The 19,971-nt window shown below is 40.9% G+C and overlaps 1 protein-coding gene across 1 annotated transcript in view; it reads right to left on the bottom strand.

Annotated features, from left to right (window-relative positions):
* LOC147029402 (alpha-catulin-like) overlaps positions 1-19,971 on the bottom strand; it is a 471,136-nt gene that overhangs the window by 13,090 nt on the left and 438,075 nt on the right. Inside the window, exon 14 of the mRNA XM_085872117.1 lies at positions 17,760-17,843. Within this exon, the coding sequence (XP_085728243.1) occupies positions 17,760-17,843 (84 nt within the window). The remainder of the gene's footprint in view (positions 1-17,759; positions 17,844-19,971) is intronic.

Here is a 19,971-nt window from a genome sequence, read left to right as displayed (position 1 = left end):
CTTCACGAGATTCAAACAGGCAAAATATGTCATCCACATATCTGTAGTATACGATGGGGGATTGATTTACCTGCAACTTGGTCAACTTCTGCAGTTCTTGATGGCCAACAAAGATGTTTGCCAACGTTGGGTCCAAAGGAGAGCCCATTGCCACCCCATCAATTTGGACGAGCATAATGTTATTAAAGCTAAACTCGACATCTCTTGTAGCCATGTTCATCAATTTGACGAATACAGATTCAGAAATGTGCGGATGCTCACGTTCCATGTGATATAGCAAATGTGTACATATATCTATGGTCTGTGTCAAAGGAGACATTTGTAAACAGGCGATCAATGTCAAAAGAACACATTACATTCTCCAAACCAGTTGGACACGTCTCCCTTATGGCATCAGCAAAACATGAAAGCATCTTTGATGATGAACCTGGAGACCGACTCAAGTGCTGGTTGCAGTAACTCTCCCAACCATTTCGCCAACTGATGCTGGGTAGAGCCGACCATGGACAGATTTGGTCTCAGTGGAACATTCTGCTTGTGAATCTTCGTGAGACCTTACATTCTCGGACGAAGAGAGCCTACCGGCTTGATCCTCTTGTAATATTCCCTCGACAGTTCACCACGTTTATGTAGTCAGAGCAACCTCTTCCCGATTTCACTCTCCAAGCGTGACGTACGGTCATGTGTATCCACACTTCCCAGCTGTCGAAACTTGGACTGATCCTGTAGAATAACCAACATTTTGTTCACATAGTCCACCTGGGTTGGAATAATCACACAAGAGCCTTTGTCAGGCTTACAGATGTGGATTTCAGGGTTTCTTCTTAAATTCTTCATGGCAGTCATGCATTCCTTTGATAAATAGAAGTCAGAAAGGTCGTTTGGGGCCCCACAGTCGGCAGATGCTAAATCACAAAGCCTCGCCTTCATCGCCTGATCTGCTTCAATGGAAACTGCATAATGTTACTCAACTGCTCAAAAAGAAGCCCAAACTCTGCAAAAAGCTCCTCTCTTTTAATGTGGTTGTTTGGAATGCTGAACCCAAAACCATGAGCGAGAACAAACCTCTCGGTATCAGATAGGGTATTGTCCGACAAATTGAGAACATGTTTTGAAGAATCACGAATGATAGAACCAAAACGTTTCACCTTTAAACGATCAATGTTTTGATCGTTTTCTCTGTCTTGCAGCCAATTCGACACGGTCATCAATCGTTGCGATATACCTACACTGACGTACCATGTCAAAGGATAAAAACTCCGGTGCAAGCCGCCACTTGTGTTGTGTTTTTTTTTTATTTTGTTGTGAGATCTTTTGTCTCGGGATTCCCCATCTTCGTGGTCTTGTGCCTTTTCCTTCAATAGACGTTTTTCCAAAAGAGTATGCTTTGCGTGGTGGTCCAGCCTTTGTAAACCTCACACAAGAGAAACCATTTTGGCATGGTCTTGGATAAATCTCTGGGGAAGGTGAAAAAAACAGGCAACGTTAGTTTTTCAAAGATTGGTGGAAGTACTAATTCTGACCGGGCCGCGTGAGTGGCTAAATCTACTCGGGTCCCTTGTGCGATTCGGTCTATCATTTCAGGAACCAAATCTATAAAACCCCACGTTGACGGGTCGGCCTTCGACGACCGGTCTACACGACGGTATTTTAAAGAAAAACACGAATTTGAAAATCAGAGGTAGTCTCAAGCACTCATTAACAAGAATTCTCCTGATCACTATCCTCCTTCAGTTCTAAATTCTCAGAGACCATTTCAGGAGGATGCTCCTCATCTTCCATTCAAGTAGTATACTACTGTGGGACTGTGGCTTCACAAGAGGCCTCAGTTGGAGGATTTATAGAAGCCACATGAGCTCCATCAGTAACTGCAGACATAAAAAATACTCATTTCACAGGAACGAGATCAACTGATATTCGAGGCTCTGTCCGCTGCGATGCACTATCTACTGAAGTCGGAGAAATAAGAGCAGACTTAGCACTTTGATGTGGTATGATGTGGTATAACCCGATGATGTGGTATGACCAGGTGAACCACTCTCCTGAATGACAAAACCAACCTCAGATTTCCTATAACCCACAATGGTAGCAAAGGACACAGGTGAAAATACGACAGGTGAGTCACTATAGTGCCTTCATTTTCAGAAATGGTGGTAAATTTGACAGTTTAATTCACACATCGGGGGTATGATGAGGAGTCACAATTATAAATTACGGTTCCTCTTCAGATTCCCCCCCCCCCCAACCACGGATTGCTCTTCAAAAATCTATCACAAATTATATTTAAGTGACTGTTAGATTTCAGCGCATGGTCAATACCTGTACATAGATGATTAAATATGGAACAGATTGCTAATTTATACATGAATCTAATGTTTGTTGAAGGGAGAGGTTAATTGTAAAAAGTTGAGTTTAGAAAAAAAGGTGACCAAAATAATTATTATTGTTAGTATTTTATATGCAGCCTGTGGCTGCTGGTTACAACATTGCTAGGAGTGCAGCTGTGCCGCTGATGTAGTTCCCCCCCCTTTCCAATAAGCTGGTACTCATTTTGCTACCCTCAGAAAGATGACAGGCTGAATCAATGCACCTGGTGTAATCCAATTGCATGTTAGGAGCTCAAAATCGAGATCCTAAGATCTTCAGCCAGCCAAGTTAAGCTTGAAGCCAACACCAGACTTACAAGATGAATAATATACTTTGATGTAATGCTGTTTAGAAAGATCACATATATTTAGGAAATGTCTGGAAGTATCCAGACATTGAACTATCTCATGTTCACAAGCAAGTTCTCATGACATTTAGGGAGAGCACCATCTATTACTCATGACTGGTGTCTTGGGGGAGTAGCTTTCATGACTGTTTCTGTACTGAGGATATAAATGATAAAACAGAGTGAAAGAAGTCTGTCACAACTTGCCTTGCTGTATACAGTGTTGTGTTCTGTTTGTGTCGTGGTTATGTTTTATATTTTATTTAAATTAACTAGCAAAGGGACCCAGTAAACAGGTAATTAGTGAATAGTGAATGTGATTATTTGTTGATGCACACCAGGTTTTGGATGTAGACAAATGACTAACCCTGTTGTGCCTCGTATTCAGAATGGAAGTTGAGGTTTATTCATGTGACGAGATCAATATTGATGTGAACGTGGTCTTCAGAAGATCAACTTGTTGATGTCTGCTTGTTGTGTAGACTTCTAAGCTGAGATTGTTTTAATTAATTATTGGAGTGCTACTCAGAGAATATTTTTTGGAAAATCGGCGATATTGTGGACTGCCGTCGTAACCGATTCCTTGAAATGCTGTTGCAAGTGATAAAGCGACATAGAGGTTTTTCCAGGTGAAGTCTAACTCTGCACCGTGTTTGTTTTTGGGCCTTATTTATTGTCATTGCAAATGCTGATCGAGTTTGGGACTAGCGACGACGTAACTGAAATGGCGTCATCGTAATTTCTGGAAACAGCTTTGAGATGATGTAACTATCCACAAAAGACTCATCAAATAAACTTACCAAAAGGATGCTCGCCGAATGAACACAGACGTAGCAAGATAGCATGGAGCAGGATCCCTAAAAAAATTTTGGACGAAGAACAAGAAGATAAAAAGTTGATTCCATAAATCCATCCATTGGGACCATACTCTACACAGAGCATGTGCTGCTAAAGCAGTCTCCTGGGCTATTGGGCACAATCCTGGATGAGTTGCCACTCAGACACAGGATACTCAAATGGCTCAATCATCCCAGCAAGCTGGTACTCATTTTGCCAACCTCAGAAGGATGGCAGGCTGAATCATGAATCAACCCCATCTGGTATTAATTCAACGGCAGAGCAGGATTTGAACTCAGCACCTTGGGATCCCAAGCTTACCACCCTAACAGTTAAGCCAACACCAGGCAAAATTGATTGCCTGATCATAAATAAGCAAAGTCATTGAATTATATTATATTAAGTATTATAGGTGCAAGTTTGAATTATGCCCGCATCTCTTCTGCACCCACTGCTCCAAATTTATCTCCCAACTGTTGGAGCCTCTCAATTTTTGTTAACCATTCTTGTTATTTTTAGCTGCCATCTCATCTGGTCTGTTGAATTTGATTTCCATTTTGTTTAATTTGAGCCCCCAATTTATCCAAATGTGCCATCATGACCTGAGCCCACATCGGCATTGTCTCCAGTGCCATATCCTCCAATATCGAGGAGGGGGAGAGGTTCCATGCGACGTGAGGAGTGGGGGAGGTTACCATGCTAATCTCCTCCCCGCGAAGCCCCACCTCCGTCTCACCTACAACTACGTGCATGCCATTATGTAGACGGCTGCCATTTCACCTTACTCAGTGGCTATATTCTTTTTTTTGTGTGTGCAGTAAAATTGGAAAAAATAAAAACTTAAATCTTCAACAACTAACTTCACTTTATGAACATAAATTTAGAACTTAAAATTTATCTCTGAGAGAGTCAGGAACCAATCACCGCTCCAGACACACGTTGTTGCGTCAAAGGGTCTGCTTATCCTAGACCTGCCGTGCTGAAGCAATGTGCTTTGCGAATGGCCAAAATAAAAGGAATCACATTCGACTGAGTAGCGTCGCTTCACCCATTCAGAATACAAATCCCGCTGGTCTTGTAAAACGAATCAGTTAAATTATTTTTTTTATCTTCTCCAGGGATTATCCAAAGTGGGCCAAAACAGTTTCGGTGCACCAGACCAATGGTTCTCAACCTGGGGGTCGTGAGATTGTTTTCGGGGGTCGCGGGAAGGTTGTCAAAACAAATAAACAAACAAATATAAAATAAAGAAATTCATAAATATTTTTGAAAATGATTTTTCAATTAAATCTCCCATACCAATGTTATAATGTAGTCATTATGAAACAGATTTGAGCAGCAAGTGAAATTAGTGTGTGTGCGTGTGTGTGAGTGAGAGCGCGCAAGCAACACAGTGGCGGGTGCTGAAAGTCAATGTTAGCACTAGGTAACTACTGCAAGGTGGCTGAATATGGATCGGTGGCTTGTCAAAAAATGTCTGCCAGCTCAAGATGCGGACCAAGACGACACATGTGAAGGTGGGCCAACTGTTACGAGTTCAACTGAAAAACGTATTTTTTTTTTTTGAACTAAAAAACTAAATTTTGGGGGGGGGGGGTCGTGGCTCCTAAAGGTTGAGAACCACTGCATTAGACAATGGCTGGTAATCAGGCAACATGTATTCTTAAGGAATAGCAGATTACTGACAGGCAACTATAAAATGAAGAATCCTATGATGAAAGGCAGACCAAAACAATGAATACAAATGAAGACATACTCAAGAAAGGGAAACACACTTAGTGCAATGAGAAACCAATGACACCACATTCACTGCTCCACTGACGCACAAAGGGAAGTAACTGGACAAGATCTTAAAGGATACGGGTGGACACGAGTCTGGTATGAAAGCACAGGTCAGCACACCGGCATTTGCAATGGCAGGCTTGTTCTGTATTGACACCACTAACCCCAGAGAGAAGAGTCCCGGGCTCCGACAAACTCGAATTGCCCTGCTGGTGCAGGTCACTCGGTTTCAAAGAGATTGAGAAGAAAGTAGCGAAGTGCAGGAGAAAAGAGCGGCAACAACCCTCACGAGTCCAGGTAGAGCCTTTACAACCTCCTTCCAACCCCCCGCGGACACGCACTGTACTTTCGAACATTCTTCGCTTCTGCCCCGGCACCGGCCAATGATGTGGCAAGTCACTGCCACAGTAGCGACATGTTGACGGGCTGTTCCCACCGACGCTTCCCGAAGCATTGATGTATCACCTTGCAATGCACCATTGTCACCATGCCCTCGGGGGCGCTTGTCATGGCCACTGCCATGCCAGACACCTTGTACTCAGAGCACATGGGAGTTTATTGACCCGGAGACACATCCACCGCTCTCCTACATTGCCTGGGTGCCTCGTCTGGCTTGAGATAGAGAATATGTACGAATTACATTTTCCTGTCTAATGCCTATATCAACTACACCGCTCCTTCTGGCACACATAAGAACAGGACTTCATTCTAAATGGTCTCTCATTACAAAAGAAGTTCTCACCTAGGCAAACACACAGACTACGCTAACTTAACATGCTACCTCATTTGTACCCCATCCAACATAACAACATTAATCGTTTAGTACACAGTCGCGAGGAGAAACAAACAAAACAAATGAACGCACACATTTTCTGATAATATTTGGCTCTCTGTTTACCCGGCCCTCACAAGAATAGATAAAATTATTTGCTGCTGCAACTTAGAACTTTTTTCCAAGGAAAAATAAATTGAGAAGGAGCATTAAAGTGAAGTAAGATTTTGCAACATAGGCCAAACAAAAGCATCACTTGCACAAGATTATATAAAAGTTTTTTGTTTTTAATAGATCGATGTACAGAGTGGCCTGAAAGTCACGTTACCCCTGCAAAATTTCTCGCACATGGCTCTCTCCCTTCCCTTCCACCCTCTCCGGCATGGTTTGCGGCAAAACTGACTCAGGAGAATGATACAGTACATGAAAGGTTATTACACTGCAAACTTGAAGCCCTGAAGGGAAAAGTGAGAAAAAGTTGAATCTTTAAGGTGGTTCCATAGATGGAAGAAGTGAGGAATAAAGGAGTTGTGGTGTGGTCAGCCTGGATTTTGAAAGTTTAACAACAAGGAAGCTCCTGGAAGAAGCCATGCATCCTGCAGTTTCTGAAGAGGATCAGAGTACTGAGAGAGAGAGAACAGGGGGGCAATATTGGAGAAGAGGCGTTAAAAAAACCCCAGAAATACCACCGACAAGCCTGTGCTGTGGAAATATGAAACCTTGTGCTTTGGTCTGATCACTGGAGATTCCAATAATTTTGAAAGCTGTAGATGCAACAGAATCCAGGAGAGACAGATGGGATGCTGGGTAGCCATCTTACAGGGTAGAGATGTCAGCCAAACCATCAGCCATTTCATTAAGCTGAAGATAAAAGCCTTACAGACGGTGAGAGCTCGGATTTTCCAAGGAAAGATTTGGATCAATGGAGGATTCTCAATCTGCAGCTGGCTTGAAGCTCTGCGATGTGGATGGTTCAGGAGAGGTCATGGCTGATGGTAAGGTCGACAAATTCAAGAAACTGAACCTCTTGCTTTGGTTGACTGGAAAAAGATGGGTTCGTTTGACAATCTTTCCAGAACGACAGGGTGAAGCAGTGAGATTATCCAAGATTGAAGGACATGTTCCATTTAACAGTCCAGTGTCTAATTAGTTCCAGATCAGCACAGAGCAATGCAGCTGCAATTTTCTGAGCAGTGGGATGGGGTATTGCATGACACAATGTGATGTTGTTTGCATAAAGGAAGAGAGGGTTTTCCAGAGCATCAGGCAGATCATTTATATCGATGAGAAACAAGACTGGGTTCCACACACTGCATTGGGTAAACTCCAGTCTTCACTGGGAGAAGGGAGGAAACGGTGACATTGATAGCAACTTGTTAAATACATGAATGGAGGAAGTCAGAAATCTCTGAATGAAGGCAGCTGTCCCTCTTCCTGTCCAGGATGGAATTCCTCAACGTAATGTTCTGGTTTTCAATTTTCTGGGTTTTCATCAATGATCTCTCCGACTCTGGAAAATCCTCTCTGTGTTTTTGCTGATGATTCCACCCTCTGCTGTTCCATCTTCATCCCTCAGAGCAGTAGGCAGCAACCTCTTCACTCTCTTCAGACCTTGTCAAACACTTGGAATATGTCTTTCAATCCTGACAAATCTCACACACTCACTATGTCTCTCCAAAAGAACCATCTGGACCCCCCCCGTCACCCCACCACCTCCACTCCCTCATCTACTTTCTCAACAACCCTCTTGAAGAAGTTGTGTCATTCAAGCTTTTGGGTCTCACTATCTGCCATGATTGTTCCTGGGAAAGCCACATTTCCAAGCTGGCATCCTCCATTGTGCAAAGTCCTTCCTTGGCAGACCTGAGCTCCTGTCCACATACAAAGCTTTCATCCACAGCCTCAAGGACGACTGCTCTTCCCTCGAGGCTGGTTCTCCAGCCTCTCACCGAGCTCGGCTTCACGCTGTGGAAACCAAGGCTTTTAGGATCATTGGTATCTCCCGCGATGAAGCCGAGTCTTTGGGTCTCTCAATCTTTCATCGCAGGCAGGTCGGTGGCCTTTCTGTGTTCGACTCCTCTCCGGCCTTGCCAACCTCCTCTGTCCGTACTCTGTGCCCTCCTCCGCCGCCCCCCAATATTTCCGCAGGGTGCTCAAGGTCTGCCAAAAATTCCTTTCTGGTGAAACTTCCAAAATCAAGAATGACTGCTCACCTCCACTCTCTCATTCCTCTTTTTTCCCCACCTATGGAACAAACTCCCACACTCTCTTCAATCCCACTCTTCTCTCCATGTCTTCAAAACAGCTGTTCACCACCATCTCACATCTACCCCAATCCAAAACCACGATCTTTTCTCTCCCCATTAATCCATCCCAAACCCACCTCCTTCAAATTCCCTGCTTCCTTCCTGAAAGTCCCTGTAGTGTCCACCTTGTTCACCATGTGTATCATGTCCCATTCCTCTCCCTTCCACAGATCTCCTAATGTCTCTGTTCCCTACTGTTGTTGTGCTTCCCTCTCCGAGCACTCTTGTCTCCCTCTCCCTTTGTTATTTGTTCTATGTGTTAGCACTTATACGAGCCTTGACGAATTATACAAACAAAAAACACTATATGCCGCAGGCAGAGAGCTTGGCATAGGACACAGGATGCCAGACTGTGTTTAATGCTTGCAAAATGTCCAAAGGGACGGTCTTGACCTCTTCTTTGTGAATGAAGGCCTCCAACCATTGCAATCATTTCTGAGAAATGAGCAGCAGCATGGCCAGAGTTGAATGAGTGGGACAGAATTGAAAAGGATGGTTAGAGATCAGGCTCTTTATGTTATGGATTCCATGACTTTGCTTGTAATTGGAAATAAGGTGACTGGTCTGTAGTTGACAGGATCTGTTTTTGCACCCTTGTGCTTCATTTGCAAGAGTGATGTTTGCTGACTTCCAGGCTGTTGAGATATGGCCAAAGTAGAAAGACAAACACAGAGTTTCGACATTCTGCCTTATCTCGGACCGAGTCTGCAGTTATGCAGTTTGAGGTAGGGGAGGGGATGGAGAGGTAGCATACACCAGAGACGGACTTGACAAGGTTCCCCCATGACTTGGAGGAAGGAGACTGGTTGGAGAGTTCAGGCTTGAGATTTGCAAGATAGTGTTTGCTGGCATGTCTCAGGATGGACACACACTTGTTGCAAGCCTTATGGAATCAACTAAAATTGCACTTGGTCCAGTTAGCTTTCTATGTTGAGAATGTAAGCTGCTTGACCATCACACCTCTCCACGGGAGTCAATATCTTACGCAGCCGAGAGGATGGATAAGATAGCCACTGGTGGGATGGAATAAACTGGTGGATGAGAGAAAGTGGGCTTTTGTGGAACTATTCCCAGGTGGAATCAATATCAGATGGTGTGGAGATAGTAGCCTGATCCTTTTATGTGAGGGCAGATAGCAATCTCTGCCTGTTGACCTGTGCAAATAGTCATTGTTGTGCATCATTGAGGTTGCTCCCTTAAAATAGCCAAAAATATATGGGTTTTGACAATAAAGTGTTCCATGAGAGGAACAGGAGAGATCGTATGGAAGATGTTCACTAGTTCTGGGAGGCAGGACATACCTGTTGCAGAAATCTGTGTTGGGCAGTTAACAACTTGGGTTAGACCCATGAATTACCATATCAGATTATAAAATTTATCAGATTGTCAAAATTTTATGAAGCAGGAATTACTAGATCAAGATTTTAAGTGCATATCCTCCTATGCTATGCGCTATGAGATGAGATGAGATGAAATCATTTGAGTGATTTCATATTTATTTGTTGTACGTGCTATGCAGGCAGAGATATTTTTCATTGGAAAATTTTGTTCATGTGCTTGCTGTTTGTGATTCTAGCAAGCTTGCCTCATACTGTATTATATTTTGTGTAATCTTAACCTTCAGTTACTGAGAAATAATATCCACAATACAACAATCCCATTCATTGTTCTCTGACATCTTTGAAAAGAGGGCGGGAAAAGGGTCGAATGGGAAGCAATTTAGATTCCAAAATTATCATGCATTGTTATTCCAGTAGCCTTGACGTGTCCTGGACAAAATCCTAACTGGAAGTAAATACCACCACAGAATAAATAATTGCTTCAAAAATCATGGGTAAATGTCTGTGAAATGCTCATTTGAAAGGGAAGGAGAAAGAGGGATGAACAGACGATTCTCCGCCTCACCTGTCGGTTCTCCCATCACATGCAGACTTGTAGTCCGAGAGTGCCACCTATGGTATATTTTATAAACACCTGGACTGGTGGGTGAAAAAAAAAGTGGCAAAATGATTTGGAGAATGTTGGTAATATATTTGGAAGACAAACCATTGTGGCTGATCTTCTATAAATGCAGGCTATGTGAGCCATTGAGAGATGAGATCAAAGGATCTGGTGGCAGCAGAGAAGACATGCCACTAGGGGGCGGGGTGGGTCACTGCTGTCACAGAGCAGTGTGAAGGGTCGGTGCAGCGAGACCACAGCTGAATGCAATAGAACATGAGTACGGGTTCGACCTCTCGAAGCACAAACTGAACTGGGTGGTACCAACATGAGATTGCATGATCCTGCAGACTTTCCACCAGTGTTTGGCCCAAGAGAACATTGTGAACCATGCCATTTATCTACCGCAGTAAGGAGGGCCCAGCGATTCTCCTTCACTTGGTTATGATGAAAGTAAATAACTTACGATTTCTTGGAGGTTTACTATCAAATTTTATTGAAAGAATTTTGTCATCTATGTACGTTTGCTTGCTTGTTTGGTCATACCATTTATAATGATTGCAAGCGAGTTGTTGAACAGTGAATTGCAGCTAAATAATGTACAGTAGTTAAATTTTTTTGTAAACGTGTAAATACCGGATATAACATTCGATTTAAATAAGTTGTTCCTCCATTATAAACTGATAAGACAGACAGACAATATCATCTTTCCCAAAAATCTTTCAAACCAAACAATCTCATTGGTAGTCACTTGCAATGCAAGATGGCTTTGTTGTTGTACTTGAAATCCTGGTAAATTGGACTTTCTTACTGTAGAGTTGTTCATATAATTGCTCACGAGCATAATTATGATGCTACTTGTGTTTGGGACATGCAATGCTTCCATTTTATTTTCGTAGAGATAATTTTTTTTTCTTATTTTATTTTCTCTGGGCAACCCGTCATCGATCTCTGATTCTTGGCTTTCAAGCTCACAAGAGGCTGGCAGGATGGCCAAGAGGTACGCGTACTCGAGTCCAAGCTGTCTCGCCTGTGTTTGAATCTCGGCCCAACTATTAACTGTCGTCCCGGTGTTTCACAGGCAGAACGATTCATCAATGTGTGTGTTGACCCTTGGATGGACATTAAACTGGGCGTCCCGTCTGCCGGCATTAATTAGTGGACGTTAAATTAAGATACAACAGTGTCGTTCGCAAAGAGTAGGCAAGCCATCGCCGGCACCGTGAAAAAAATTCCAAATTCCTGCCTTAGCCAGCAGAAGGCACTGCATCAGCGGCACATCTGTACCCTCAGTCAATGATGCTACCTCGCAGCCTTGTGCTGCATTCAAAAGAAGATGAAAAACTCACACTAAATTGCTAACATGAATATGGAGTGAGTGATGATGCCTTCCGTTGGTGTTATTAGAAAACCATTATGGAGAAGAGCTCAATGAACTATTTTTTTCAATTTCATGAGCATGTAATTTTGTTTGTCTTCTCTAATCTTCTTAAGAATCTTATTCATCTCAAAGGATTCATCTCTCTCCTTACCAGTGGGACATCATTTCAATTTCCTTCATCGAGTTTTTCCTTACTTTTGATAACTTGTTCTTGGAGGAACCTTTAACTTTTCTGCAATAGCTGAGTTTACATCCATTAGCGCTTTTCATGGTTGATGGTTATATTCATCACCAAGATGTTTAAATCTGTTGTATAATTTACTTGGGACTTCTCATATTTCATTTCATTCTCGATGTATCGATTCTTGCATGAGCCTTTCTCATTGTTGTTACTCTTTATAGTTTAAGGTTGAGCAATTGTTAGTTACTAGTTGATGTTTGCTGCCAGTATTGCAATGGTTTTGCACCGTCACATTTGCTGCTCGATTATTGTTGATGACAAAAATGTAATATCTCATTTCTTCGTTGCTTCATTGGGACATATTCCTTCTCGATCCCTTATTCTTAAATAAGGTGGTGTTCATCATGAAAAAATATTTGTTTTTTAGCAAATTCTCCTAATATGCTTTCTCTTTCATTGCTTTTGTTTATTCAGAGATTTCTAGATTCTTCATTATTTTATGTTGTACGAACAGGGGTACCTGATGCTGTTCTAAAACTTGCTGGCATTTTGAAGAAATAAAATTTTGTTCTTTTTTCTATTTTTTTTTTTGTGGGGGACCTAAAACACTTCCCCACACCCACTGAGGAATGGGGTCGGGGATCATTTAATATTACCTTTTACATGGCTACAAAGGCACAGGTACTATAGAGCAATTTGAAAAAAAAAACAATAAAAAACACTCCAACTTTAAAAAATATTTTTGCCGAAAACACTCCCGGGCACTCACTGATGGAACCTCTGAAAGTTTGACGAAGATCTGTTTGGCCATCTCTGAGAAAATTGGCGACACACATACAGATGGACGGACGGACAGAAAACCGATGCCAAATATGCAATGAAGTAACGACGGCAATGTCAGGTTCAGTATTTATAAATCCCTCCACTTGGTCATATATTTCTTCCATTTCTTTGTCATCACGGCATAATTGAGGCAAACACTTGAATGCTTTTCAGATGATATTGTGCAGCTTTGTCAGACATATCCTTGGATCATGCAATATTTCCAACCAACTTGGTTTTTATCCACAATTATTTACATTCAAAATTAATTACTTTTTTCCTTTTTACCCCGTGTGTCGCACAAGACAATAATTTTTTCCCCTTTTTGTTTTACTTCACGAAGCTTTATTATATTTATTGAATATTATTATGTTTTACAAGGGATATCAGATTATCTTGACCTGAAATGCTGTGCCCATTGACCACAGAGGTCCACTATCAAATGGGAGCCTCGTTTAACTCATAGATTCTTCTGCACAAATTTGGTTCATTGCACAGACAGTGTTCCATAGGACCTTAAAATATATAGGTTCATGGGTCAATGATGTATAGTAATACCTTGATATACGAATGTACTAACTTACGAGTATTCCGAGTTACGAGCCGTTGCTCGGACAATTTTTTGTTTTGTGTTACGAGTCTAGATCCGAGTTACGAGTGGAGCGAGTTTTTTTTTTTTTCTCCCGCCTTTTCACACATCTCCCGCCACTCACTCGTTCAGTTATATTGGTTATCTCGTTGAGTAGGGTCGTACCGTAGTAATCTGCGTTGTGTTTAGCTCTTGTTTTTTCATTGGTGCAGTTATTTATTTTGCCAAATTTCTTTGTTGTAACTCAACCATGAGTCCTAAAAAAGTAACTGCAAAGGACAGTGCTAAGAAGAAACGAATGATGTCGCTTGAAATGAAGCGTGAAATCATTGCAAAACATGAACGTGGAGTGCGTGTTGTCGAGTTGGCGAGGGAGTTTGAGCGTAGTACTTCAACGATATGTACTATTCTCAAGCAGGAGGATTCGTTGAAGGCTATAACACCAGCCAAGGGCGTTACGATTATTTCGAAACTGCAGTAACGGCTAATTGTAGCAATTAAGTGTAACGACAAAGGGAATAAAAAAAATTAAATGTAAAAATAAAAATTGTAGCAATTAAGTTTAGCAATAAAGCGCATTAAAAAAAAATTGGGGGGGGGGGGGCTGGAACTGATTAATGGTATTTTAATTAATTTCAATTGGAAAAATTGTTTTGATATACGAGCAAACCGAGTTACGAGCTCAGTCACAAAACGAATTAAACTCTTATGTCAAGGTATTACTGTATATTACTGAATGTACAGGATTTTTATTGAATATACATGCCCAGTATTGGCCTTTTTTCTTGTTTCACCTTAAAATATGACATTTAGACCATGCAAAAATACAACATATAAAACATTCCATATGAAATTTCTCATCCAATCAAAAGGTTGTCACCCACCATCTGAGAAAATCAGCATTTGTGTCGGTCAGTGGTGGATTCGCATGATATATGCACATTCTGGCATATTTTTATTTTTAATTTTTTTGTATTGCCATTTTAGAGCCTGGGACTATGAAATCCCCTAACAAAATGACTAGTTTATCAATAACTCATATTTTCATGTCTTAAATTATTCAACTTATTACCAATAATCAATGTAAAAAATAATTGGGATGACCGGGTGGATACTTAATTACAGCGGCTTGACCGAACTTTCCAACCCAAATGTCCGACTGCACGTCACGTTTTAAAAAAAAAACTGTTTTTATTCTTCTGTGCATCAGATTATTTTCACTAAAATTTATTTACAAATGGGGCACAGTGATAAAGATATAATTGTATAAAAAATATTGAAAACATGCATGGCTTTGGTTGAGAGTAATTTTGCATTTTTGTCCGACTGCACGTCACACATTTTTGAATTTGATTAAAAAATCAATTTTCTTAAAAAAAAATTTAAATATTTTTCCAGGTATTTAAAAAATATTTTAGTAATTTAGAAAGGCAGTTAAAACAGTTTTGGAGAATTTAGAGAGCTTTTTGTTACTCCCAGAATTTATTGAATTGAAAATTTACGTCCAAGAATTTGTTTGATAAATCTCTCTTTTAGTGCTTTTCAGTATCTGACAGTCACTGAATAGAGCAGTAATAAAAAAATAGGTATGTATTATTTCTTAATAATCTCAGAAATTGGTATTTTGATTATTAGATTAGTTGCTAGAATAAGTTACATACTATGACCTTCATTTACTTTGCCAAAAAAGAAAAATTCGGTAATTTCATTGAAAACTCGCAAAACCATCAGAGTCGGTACCCCTTCTTCAAAGTATCATATTTCGATATATATGTAATTAAGCTATATGGTTTTTTTGTTCTGATCTCAGTTAGACTTACACTTTCAGGAAAATGTAGTGAGAAGCAATGGAACAAACTTCATTTTTTGACATTTTTGAAACAGTGGTAGCCACTTACATGCGCTTAGCCTACAGCAACTAAATATGTTCGTACGTACGCCTGTCCATGCTAATTTTCTCTGTTTTCTTTGAAACCGCTTATTCGATTGACGCAGAATTTTCACCATAGGTGTGACTGCTCATGTAGAATGTTTTAATGTTAATTATGACGTCATATTGTCATGTGGTGTGGCAGCCATGTTGGAAAAAAGGGGGTGGGGGAACTTTGGACCTCTATCTCCGAAACAGCTCCATGGAAAAAATTGAAACTCGGCACATGTGAAGCACTCCCCATGGGAAACAAGTGAGATATTTTTGATGGTGTCATAGGTGGCTTTGATATGACATCATAATTGAATATATAAACAGTACATCCAATCAGTAGGAAAATTTTGAGGGTCATCTTGGGATAAATTGGTCCACAGAAAAAAAAAAATATATATATATATATATATATATATATATATATATATATATATTGATGACATCATCAGTAACATGGTTCGGCAGCCATATTATTCAAAAAAAAACCTTCAAAATTTTCTTCTCTGAAATGGCTGAACAGATCGAGGCAAAACTTTACAAGTATGACTGCCTCGCTATAAGGAACAAAACGTTCACACATATGATGTCGTAGGTCACATGGTTTGGCAGCCATATTGTATTTACCCGAAAACCTATAAAAAATCTTCTCCAGAACAGCCTGACAGATCGAGGGGAAACGTGACCACATGTTCTCCAAGTCTTGGGGATACTAGGGTGTTCATGAATAATTAATAGGTCACATGGTCCGGCAGCCAAACTGGATTGAACAAAAATTTTAAAATATATATTTCTCTTGAACTGCTTCATCAATCGACATGAAAATTCACAATTATGATCCAGTGGACGTGGGAAATATATGTTTTAAATTTCAACCTGATCAGATGCACGTCTGGGAGCCAGAATTATTCAATATTTTGAATCTGGGTTCAGGGATTTAAATCAAACTTGGTACAAGTATAATAATGACGTAATAATATGGGCGAAGGCATATCTGGTGACATCGCGAAGTCAAAGAGTGCCCTTCTAGTTTGGATATGGAACTGTGCGGGAGAGAAATATAATGTTCCATGACATGCATGATGAAAAGCAGATTAGAATACGCATTATGTGTTGTAAATTACAAGTACAAAAGCCTGTCAAAAATGACAGGTTGGAATTATTTTATTCAAAATATTCAGAGAATGGAAGATATGATGTTTCGTACAAAGAAAAAGCGTTATTTTAAGACACGACAAGTAAAAATGTCACCCTATTTTCCTTATCTTCCGGGACTTTTCATTTACAAGGATACAGCCAAGTGAGCATGCCAAAGTCTGAAGCCTCAGCCTCACATCAGGTGTGCATGTATTATCTTCTTGATTTAGTAGACATCACACGTATGTAAATGAACACTCGTTTTACTCTGCGCACATTACCCATCAAGTGCAGCGAATTTCACCTCCCTACACCTTGTATATATTGTTTTTTTTTAATGCTTCTTTACACCACCATTGAGGCCCTGGTGCAAGTTACCCTCTACATTTCCAAAAGAAGAGCAATTAAAGAGCAATTGCTCTTTAATGGAAAATGTTTTTCAAGTTTTTTTTTATCCTGAAAAAATAGACCTTAGTGAACACATTGTCGTGTTAAAAGATTGGCCTTTAAAACCCTTCTTAAACCGTCCTTTTGAAGGGGGACAGACATCCCACAAACAAATACACAAACACACATTGTGTTTTATATGGTAGATAGGAAGTATTTACAGGTAGATAGGAAGAAGCCTGGTGTTGGCGCAGTGGTTAGAGCAGCGGCTTGGGATCCAAAAGGTCCTGAGTTCAAGCCCCGTTGAGCCACTGAATTAATACACCAGGGGGTTGACTCAGCCTGTCATCCTTCCGAGGTCGGCAAAGTGAGTACCAGTATACTGGGCCGGTGTATACCCCGGTTAAAATAGGTGTACCTGATCCCTGTGTCGTAAGAGGCGACCAGGGTTGCGTCAGGAAGGGCATCCGGCGTAAAACATGTGCCAAATCACTATGCGGATCATACGGATGATCCGCTGTGGCGACCCCGAACGGGAGCAGCCGAAAGAAGAAGAAGATAGGAAGTATTTACAAATTTTAAATGACAAGAAACATTGAAGTTCAAATGTAAAACATATGCTTCACTGAATATTTTTGGTAATTTACTCGAATATGAAGTATTTCAAATGAACTCAATTCTGATTCAGATTCTGATGTACCATACTTTGTTACAGAATGTCAGAAGCAGTGTCTTGGTAAGTGTTATACTGCGTGGTTTGCCATTGCCTTCCCAGCAGAGGCTAGGGCAAGAATTTAGAAAACACTGACTTTCACAAGTGTGGAAAACCCATGCAATCAGAGCAACTTCAGATGGACATTAAATGCTACATATGAAAAGCCATCACCATGCAAGTCTCTATGTTGAATAATCAAAAGCAAACCCCAACACGCAGACATATGATTTACAAAAAATAAAAAAAAAAACTTGGAAATAGTCCCAGTTGCTTACCTTATGCGCAACGTTGCAACATAGAGGAATGATATTCAGCAGGAGCAACATGGTGTGCTTTGTTTCCTGAATGGTGCTGTCAACCTGGAAGTGCATATAAGAAATTTATAACATTGTTTTGAAAAGTGTATTCCTGAAGCAATAGTTGAAGGAAAAATGCATAATTTTGATGATAAAATATCTATCTTTTGTGCACCACTCAAATAAAATGACCGTTTTTACAGCCATTTTTCCCTGCTGTGCAGGGGTTGGGCTTTTTCTTGAGGAAATGTTTTATGGCCGGATGCCCTTCCTGACGCCAACCATGGTCGCCTCTTACGACACACAGGGATATGGTACACCTATTCTAACCGGGGCATACAACGGGACCAGTACACTGGTACTCATTTCGACGACCTCGGAAGGATGACAGGCTGAGTCAACCCCCTGGTGTTAATTCAGCAGCCAACGGGGCTTGAACTCAGGACCCTGGGATCCCAAGCCACCACCCTAACCACTAAGCCAACACCAGGCTTGTGCACCACTCAAATGTTCTTCACTAATTCAATACAGTACTTAGAAATGGTGATTGGTATACCTCTTACAATGCAAGCATCACAATTTGAATTAGAACGGCTGGAGCGCATACCTCCGCCAGGCTGAACATTTTATGTTTTGTACCCTAATGATAGGCCCGATCTGTATCTGGATGTTAAACAAAATCTTATTGCCTTGTTCTTGTCACCTACCCAACTTATCCACCAACTTTCATCCGAATCCGTCCATAGCTTTTTGAGATATGTTATTTATTGTTTTTGGTATTATCTCTCAAAGGTGAAGAATCACTTAAAAAAACACAACAACGTAAAACGCCACTCGGTAGAGCGCATACCTCCGCCAAGCCGAACAGTTTACGTTTTGTATTCCGCTGATAGGACGGATCTGGATCCGGACATGAACCAAAATCGAATTGGCTTGTTCTCATCACCTACCCAACTCATCCATGAAGTTTTGGCCTAACTCATCCACAACTTTTTGAAATATCATGCTATATATTGTTTTTGGACGCCATCTCTCAATGGCAAAGAATTACTTCGATTAATAAAAATACGACCATTGGACCTGCAGATTATCTGGGCCCTGGCCTAATGTTGCAACCCAAATTTAGTAGCCTTCTGAATGGTGGGTCTGGAGAAGAAGATTTGGATTTGGATCTTCACCAAATTTAATCAATTCGTTCTTGTCACGCAAGTAACCTGCCCACCAAGTTTCGTCTGAATGCGTGCACAACTTTTTGAGGTATCCTGCTCACAGAAAAACAAAGACAGACAGACAGACAGACGTGAAAACATAACCTCCACCCACCTTTGGTGGCAGAGGTAATTAAGCATTTCGAGCAGTCCAAATGCATCTCTAGAGTTACCAGCCAAAAGTTTGAAAGCTTTTTCGATTGTGAAGTAAGCACGAGTTCACCCGAAAAGGTGAACAATAATAATAATAATAATAATAATAATAATAATAATAATAATAACAAGTCTGGAGACGGCGATGGTTCACGAGCAGTGTACACGGTTCGCCTTTTTTTATTTTTTGACCTTCGAGGGGACGCCACGGGCAAACTGGCAGGAATCGGGAAAAACCTAAATGATGAAAGTTGTAGTACTCGAAGAGCACTACTTGCATACTAACTTTCATTCGAAACAGTTGAAAACTCGAGGAGCTCGATGCCCAATTTATTGATTTTTTTGACATTTTCTAAGTTCATGACCTTTTGACCTTGACCTTGGGACGAATATGAAAAAAATCGAGCTCCGTGAGGCTATCTATGCAGGTGCCATTGGGCTAACCAAATACCGAAACCCCTGCCAGATTCGACAAACTCCTCGGAGAAGATGTAACTTGAACTTGGCGACCCCCTAAAAACACATGTTTTTGGGGCATGGCTCCGCCCATAATGGGCGCAGCACGCCCATTCTCAGGAAAACACAACTAGATCATGATATAAACCTCCCACCCAGATTTTATCAGGATCGGATCAAAACCCACGGAGCTATGCTCGGGACAGACAGACAGAGACAGACAGACAGAGACACACACCCATAATGAATATAGTGGTCACTTACTGACTCGTGAACCAATAATAATGAGTCAAATCATTTTTCTTGTCATGGTACGGGTGTGTAATGTTGTGTATTCTACCTCTCTCAAAGAACAATGAGGATTGACAAAACAG

The sequence above is a fragment of the Eptatretus burgeri genome, chromosome 3 (genome assembly GCF_056783735.1).
Source record: "Eptatretus burgeri isolate ZD-2024b chromosome 3, Ebu_testis_v1, whole genome shotgun sequence".
Taxonomy (NCBI): domain Eukaryota; kingdom Metazoa; phylum Chordata; class Myxini; order Myxiniformes; family Myxinidae; genus Eptatretus; species Eptatretus burgeri.
This window is presented reverse-complemented; position numbering and strand designations above follow the sequence as displayed.